Consider the following 7,863-nt stretch of genomic DNA (forward strand, 5'->3'; position numbering starts at 1 on the left):
GTAGGTACCTAGGTAGGTAGGTAGGTACCTAGGTAGGTAGGTAGGTACCTAGGTAGGTAGGTAGGTACCTAGGTAGGTAGGTAGGTACCTAGGTAATTTACCCTGTTAGCTATGATGGTATCTTCATTGAGATGGGGTTTTCTATTCTACTTCGCGGCATAGTGGGATCCCCATACTTAAACTACCTACTAGTACTAGATACCAGCTGTCTCTGAACTTAGGTGGTCACCTCGTCAGGTATCAGGCAACTCTGTGTCAGACATGTGCCATTTTCTTTCTCAAGCCAGCTTGCTACATAGGAACCTGGGTAGGTAGGTAGGTAAGTAGGTAGATAGGCGAGGGGTTGATATCTCAGCCTTGTAACCCCCACCCTCCCTCCCCTCCCCATGGCATATATCATACGCAGGTACCGAGCCAAATAGCACCAGGCTAGCTAATGCTAATCAACAAGCTTACAAGTTTTACAAGCCCAAGAGCGACGGGGGTCAAGGTATCTAGGCACCTATGCAGGTTTGAAAAAAAAAAAAGAAAGTCAGACTTGTCCCCGGCATCACTTGGTCATCATTTCGTTGTTCCCCCCTCCCATCCATCCGCAGAGGCTGACCTTGGATTCCATGTTTCCGCTGGGCTGTACGAGGTACTTTGTATGGTGCCAGCGCATCAAACCACACCCGCCACCACCACCACCACCAACAACCAACCACGCCGCCTACTGTCCGCCCCCCCCTTATCATATTCATCCTCTCTCCTCTCCTTTCCTTTCTTTTCCTTCTTCTTCTGATGATTTTTGTTTTTGCTTTTTTCGGGCTCCGGGTTACGGGTATCTCGCACCCCCCTCCGTCTCCCGCCGCCGCCGCCGCCGCCGCCGCCCCCCTCCTCGGCCAAGGGCAATGCAGGGGCAGCCAGGGCGGCCATGTGGCCATGATGCGGCCCAGGAAGCGGCCGCAGCGCAAAAAAACCAAAGAAGAAAAAAGAAAAGTCTCGTCCCGCCCCAGACCTGCATACCTAGGTATCCATTGCATGCGCATACCCTCCCTCCCTCCCTCCCTCCCTCCCTCCCGTGGGCCCCCTTCGGAATCGGGTAAAAACAAGGTGGGGGAACAGAAAACAATGCACGACATTTTGATTTTTAGTTTTTGCTTGCATATCGCCCATCTGCATCAACTACTCGTGGGCTGGGACGGCGCGCCCGGTGCCTTTCTTTTCCTTGTTGCCATCGTCGCCTCGCCATTCGACCAGCTCAGGCAGCCCTCCAGCGTCATGGTTTCAGACACCTCGCCGCGGGAGCGAGTCTCCGCTGGGGATTGGCTCCAACTACTGGTGAAGGAAACCGTCCAGATCAGCGCTGCAAGCAACGCGATTGGGCACATCTTATGACAATGAGAAACGGTCTATCATGAGAAGGTGCAAGTAGAAACTAAATGAAAGGTTGTACGCATTCAAAAACTCGCAGACGAACTCGACAAGCGTCCATTGATCCATCCTCTTCCTTTCCCAGGTGTGCCAGCAGAGACAACAAGAATCCCGCCGAGCTCAAACGTCACTCGTTGGCTGGCTGTGTTGAATGGCCACTTGTTGCGGCCGGTTCACGTAGTGTCCCAGCTCCAACGGGGCTGTTCTCGCCTCTCACTTTCGCCCATTAACAACTCCAGTATTCCAAACGCCCGTCTCGCACCTCCAGCCAGTAGATTTGTCCGACCGCTAACTCTTCCAGCCTCGATTGGGCTCGTCGACAGGTGTCGAGACACCCGCCTTGATGGGAGAGAACTGGAGAACTAACGGCTCCAGACTGAGCCGCTGCCTGATGACCCGAGAAGGTGGTAATAGGTACTATGAGTACACAAGATTGCAACGCCGCGTTTGGTTTTCTTTTCTGCGTGTAGAAAAACATAAAGAATTCAGACAGCCTTCCCAGGTACAGTAGTGCGTTCAAGCCAAAAACAAAAAATTCAGATAGCCACCCATGTGCATTTCGTTCAACATTCGCAAATAGGTGAATCGGGCTCTGATAGCCGAGGACCATCGGGCAAAAACGTCGTAACAGCTTTGCGGTCTTCCGAGAGAAAGAGAACTTGATCAAACAGCCACCCAATGGTTTATCTTATCCCATTTTAGCCCTTTTCGTCCGATTCACTGGCGAAATTCCAGTAGAGACCGATAATGATGAAAACAAAGAGATTTGGGTCGCCCCGAGTGTTGTATCTTTTTGAAAACGAAAAAAAAGTCATGTAATCCATCAATGATGTCGCCGAGACCGCGACATCGCCCTAAAAGCCAAGTGCACGTCGAGTTGATAACAATGATGAAAAGAGTGCCCCATGAGCCGACTCCTGTGGAGACGCAGGCCCTACTGGTTTCTTGTTGGGGTAGCAGAGTCTTAGAGGAGAGGTCGAAAAGGGTGCCAGTACACGAGCGAACTTCACTATTTCTTGCCATCGAGCTTGCTCAACATGTCGTTGTCGTTCTTGCCGCGTAGGTCCGGAGCTGAAGTCCGCGTATGCTCAATCATGTCATGCACCTTCATGCCACTTCTGCCGTTCGCAGAGGAGCCTGCCGAGCCAGGTTGATTTGGTGGCGGAGTCCTGCCGTCATCATAAGCCGCCGCCTGATGGGGAGAGTTATAGCTCTGCGCCGACTGCGGTGTCAGACCCGACGGAGACACGTTGCCCTTCTGAGACTGAGTGCCGTTGGGATAGCGAGCCTGCTGCTGCTGAGGAAAGGATTGATAGCTCATGGTCGACGTAGCGGGCGAGGTGGGCGCACCGCTGGTATGATCCGCATAATCATAGCTGCCACTGCTGTTTTGGCGTGACTCATATGTGCTGTTGCGCGCACGAGAGCTGGGATGGGGAGACTGGGACGCATGAGAACTCTCATTGTGGGGGTCATCATCAGGAGGGGGACGTTTAAGACTGACACGATCATCATGCTGGGCAGCTTGAGCCTGCCCATGTGCGTCATAAGGTTGTCCAGGAGGAGGGTACGGGTAGGGATAAGGCGCGGGGGGATAACCATGGGGCGGCGGCGGGGGATAGCTGTACTGGGGTTGGCCATGAGGTCCTGCGGGTCCTAGAGGTTGACCGTGGGCACCATAGAGCATTGGCGGCGCATCACCCTCCCGGGCATAATGGTGTCCATTTTGGCCAGCTCGAGCGTCAGGCTGACCAGCAATGGGAGCCCGTGCAGCATTGGGTCCATAGACTGCATTCGCCGGAACAAAAGCAGCTTGAGATGACACGGGGTGGAACAAGCACTGCTGGTTGAAGCGAACGCAATTCTGGCAACGCCCATCGGGGGAACTGTCATATCCTGAGCATCGGATCTATCTGGGCATTAGCGTACGTTCCTCGACTGCGTCTGCGCCGAGGGATATGATGCGTACCTTTCTCTTTCGGCAATACTTGCAGGCTATGGCCGTACGTTGTCGCGGTGCAGCAGCAGGGGCAGGCGGAGGATAGGGCGAAGCGTAGTAGCCTGCGTGGGGATGCGCATACACTGGTGGCAGGCGGTACGCATCCGGTTGCATGGGTGGTGGGGGTTGTCCCAAATCAGGCCTCGGAGGATATGCATATGCTGGATGCGCAGGATCCTTTTTTTTCAACTGTCAGCTGGATATAGTGACTCGACAGAGCCCGACGACTTACTGGATAGTGAGGATAAGCCCCATGCTGACCTGGCCATGCCTGGGGAGGAGGATATGGATGAGGTGCCCTTGGGTCCGGATACTGCTGCCTCGCAGGTTCTGGGGGAGGATATGGGCTCCGGTCATCTCTCGCGGCAGGACGCTGAGGAGATTGTGCATAGTAACCACCCTGGACTGGATCATCGGGAGGGGGGTACTGAGGGCGTTGAGGTTCCCGTGGATCCGCCATTTGCGCCGCCATGAGTTATCCAAAGATCGTGGGTGGGTGACACAGGTTCCAGCGAGATGGTTGACGCAGGCCAGGAAACAACCGAGGCTAACGGAAAACGGGCAAGGAGAGGACCGTCGAGGCGTAGATTGAAAGCAAACAGAGAGACTTTGCTCGCAGAGCGTACGAGGAATCCGAAGGGTAAAGGGTCGACCTCAGAACCAGCTCGAGGTCGAACAGAGAGGGAGGGAGGAAGGGTTGGTGTCCGGGCGCGGGCGCAGTCGCAAGCACTGCACTGCGAAGGGGGAAGAAGTAAATAGAGGGACAAGTCCTGCAAGGGTGTGCGAGGTGACCGGGCTGAGGTATTAAGTTGCTTAGAAGGCGTACGGGCAACGAAAAAAAAACTTTGTAAGATGGTACGAAGTCGGGCCCTGGATCCCTGGGCACAAAAAGGGATCAGGTGTTCGCAGGCGGGCGGGCGTTCGGACGGAAGGGCTGCGTCAGAGCCCGTCGAAAGGAAGGCGGTCCCAGAGATGGTGAGAAGAGGTGAGAAAGGGTGAGAGACGATGTGAGAGTGGACAGGTCGGTGAGGACGTGACGAGCTGAGATGACGATGATGGGAGGGAAGAGGCGGTTGATGAAGAATGATTGGAGATATGGTGGATGTGATGGGGGTGGAGAGGGTGGTGTCCAAGGGCTCCAAGGGCTCAAGAAGTTAGTTGGAACAGAGTGGCAAGCCGTCGCTATAGGCTCTCGACCGCTGCAGGCACAACCGAAGGAGGGAGAGATTTTGGGATGGGAGCGAGGGAGCTAGGGCTTCGGGCGGGAGAGCAGCCAAGGTAAATGTATGTAGGCCTGGTGGCCGCCTGGCTGTCGACTTTCTGGAATCCCCTAAAAGCACTCCAAGGGCCCAAGGGCACTAAGAGGACGACCCAAGGACGCGGTCCGGAGAAGCGGTATTGAGCCTACTAGCGCCTGCAGGACAGGGATCATCAGGTGCCAGTGGGTGCCAGTGGGTGCCAGGCGCCAGGTGGGGTTCTTTAGGATGGAGCCCGGCTAGTTAGGCTTTGGGGTGGGTGGGTTGCCCGTGAGCCTCTCACGATCCTGCCGCTGGGTCTGCTGCCACCTCGAAAAATGGTCGTCGTGGGTAGTAGCAAGTAGTATCAAGTAGTCGCCAGTAGTGCTGGGCCTGCTGGCTGCTCGTAATCGGCGCCTCCTGCCTCTCCCGCAGCTTTGGAGCCTGACCTGTCAAGCTGTGTTCGGCAAGTGCCTTGTGGCTCGGCCTCGGTCGGCTGCCTGATGGCAGATGCCTGACGGAAATCGCTGGTTGGATGCGGGTGATGCTGGGCGGGCACTTCCAAGAATGGAGCTGAGAAGTTCCCCGCCAGTTCTCAAGTGTTGGCGGACTTTGTCGAGATCCGTAGGTATTGTCGAGAGTTGGAAAGGTTAAGATGCTGCCAACTGCTGCAAGGGGAACTCCGACCACTGGTCTCGGTGTTTGTGGAGGGGACTGAAATATACCTTGCAACTACGCAGTAGTAGTCCAGGTCTCCAGGTGGGTGCCCAAGGGCTGAAAAGGGACAAAGACGGAAACCTCCCTTCCTTCTGGTGTGACCTGTCAACTTCAGGTGACGGGCGTCCAGCCTACTAGAAAACAATAATGGCGGGGTGACACCTTTCGGGATGCCTTGTTGCTTTGCCCCTCCTTTCAACTTCTCCTTGCTTTGTTTGACACACGGCTATTGGCGCTCCTGGTGGAGTGGGATGAAAATAATGCTCATGTGTGGTAGGTAATGTCCGCTGGAGTACCTAGGTAGGTATTATTGTTTGCCTCTGGTGCGCTCGTCGTCACTTGTCACAAATCGATCGGCTCTCGCTAGCAAGCTTGACAGCAGCCTACTAGCACTGATCCGAGATGCTGAATCTCGTCTGCAGGATTCGTTGCAGTAGAGGCAACGCTGTTGGGGGTTGCAGTTTGTGCGTTACGGCGAGTCGATCCGAATGTTCCACAGAAGAATTATCAAGCCCTTGCCAGTCTTTATTGGACAGACCGTCGCCCAGTCGAAATGGAGAAGTTGGAATAATAAGACGACCCCGATGTTCTGCAGCGCTCCTCGCCGGCCGCCAATGCAGACTCCACTCTCGGAAGATGGCGAGCGTGATGGCGGACGGGGACAGATGCAGATGCAGGCGGCGAAAAAGGGAGGAGGATGAGATGGATTCCCAGAATACCCTGACCACTGACTGGTCCCGCAAGTCACAGCTGGATCAAAGTTGGGAGCCAAGCGAGGGCAAATGCCAGTCAGCTTGTCAGAAAAAAAAAGGACAGGAAGGGCCGGGAAAGCCTGTAACCTTGCTTTCGTTCGCTGGAGATGGGAGGGCTGTTCCGTCAACCCCGTCAACCCCGTCAACCCCGTCAACATATGCCAGATGCGTTCAGGCTAGAGATGACCTCCGCCGTGGCCAAGTGCGATGGTGACGCCGCTAGGTACGTGCCTCTCGCTGGGATCCTGTGATGGGTCCCCCTCTCTTAGGTGAGTAAGTTCTTGAGAGTTTCCCAGACGTTGGTGGGAATGGATGGATTCAGGGCAGGGATAGGGTTGCCGCAACCAGCCGCGATGTATAATTGGCCACTGTGATCACTCGACTCACTCGCTAGTCTCAGACTCGTGGCCGATGGAGCATCCGAGAGGCTCGAGTACAATAATCGAATAGACGGCTCGATTGGTTCGCATCAGCTCTTTGGATGACTTGCTGCGCGTGGCCACCAAACCGTAAAATCTGGGTGGTCCTTGGGTTGTGGAGGTGGTAGTAATCCGAGTCGTCGCCGCCGTCGTAAAAGGTTCAACTCGTGATGTGAAATTCTTTTTGTGGAGAGGATGGTTTTCTTGGAGGGGGAAAACCATGCGCAAACGCCGACAATTACCGTCTGGACGGCCGTGCGAGCTGGCAAAGCGAACCCTGGACAAAGGGCCACACAAGACTCAGAGGGAAGAGAACAAGGTGTGGGTGAGCAAGGTGTGTGCTGCGTGAGATTGGTTCTTGAGCGGATCAGCAGCAGGGATACGGTAACTTGAATACGAGGTCTATTGTGGAGGGGATGGTTCTCCGTTGACACCTGTGGTCACTGGTCAGTGCATGAGATGGAGCCCAGGAGGGTGTACTCCATACAAAGAAACAAGAGCCTGGGAAAGAGGAGCTGGCTCGATGTAACAGAAAAGTGGAAGATCGATGATGTTCTAATCTTTCGACGGAACCAGGTCTATCGAACCCTCTTATCTGTCGATCGGGCCGTTGCCTCTCGCCTTGATGCTGATGCTGGACCGCGAGCAAAAAGCTTTGCCCGACTGCGAATCGTTGCAGAAGCTTCCGTCCCCTTTTGCAATCAGAGTTGAACCCGGCCTTATTGTATCCCTGCTGGACCAACATCCCAGCAGACGCTGACTCGTGGCTTCATGTGTTGGACAAGACCCTAATACCTCACGACGGCCCATCCATTGCCAGCGAACAGCACCCTTTCAACCCTAGATTGTCGTAATTCGAGGAGGCGGCCCCTCAGGAAGCATGCAGCATCATGCAATGCAGAAGGAAAGTCCAAGGAGACTAGAGAACGCCTATTCTAGGCGCCGTCGATGCAGGCGTGGGTGAAGTGCCCCATCCCATGCACGATGCGCATCCCCCTTTCCCTGGGAGCGGCCAGCCGACTCGCTGAGAAGACGGCGTTGGACCTGTTCCCGACGAGGTCGTTTGACGTATCCACTAGTATCTTACCGTGTCGTTACGTCCTTTGCCCGTAACCCCCAAAGCTCTCCATTCTCAACCGAAAAATATCCAAAAACACATATTCCGTACGCATCTATGTATATAGGGCCTGAGAGCAAACTTACCTTGCTAAGTGCACATTCCGGATCCAGGTTCTGCACTGTCCGGAAGGCTCAAGAGTACTTTACTTGCCACAGCGTCGAGTACCCCTTTGACTTTAGGGGTTCGGTTCAGGTTCAGGAAAAGGCTT

General features: G+C 54.8%; 1 protein-coding gene across 1 annotated transcript; it reads right to left on the minus strand.

The window, feature by feature from the left end:
- Positions 1-2,422: 2,422 nt before the first annotated feature.
- On the minus strand, positions 2,423-3,884 carry Z520_10526 (uncharacterized protein; the record flags this gene model as incomplete). The annotated part of the gene is made up of 3 exons (XM_016781018.1): positions 2,423-3,322; positions 3,383-3,601; positions 3,645-3,884. 3 exons carry the CDS (start codon positions 3,882-3,884, stop codon positions 2,423-2,425), a joined length of 1,359 nt encoding a protein of 452 aa, XP_016627743.1.
- Between the last annotated feature and the right edge of the window lie 3,979 nt (positions 3,885-7,863).

Source organism: Fonsecaea multimorphosa (genome assembly GCF_000836435.1).
Source record: "Fonsecaea multimorphosa CBS 102226 unplaced genomic scaffold supercont1.31, whole genome shotgun sequence".
Lineage (NCBI taxonomy): Eukaryota > Fungi > Ascomycota > Eurotiomycetes > Chaetothyriales > Herpotrichiellaceae > Fonsecaea > Fonsecaea multimorphosa.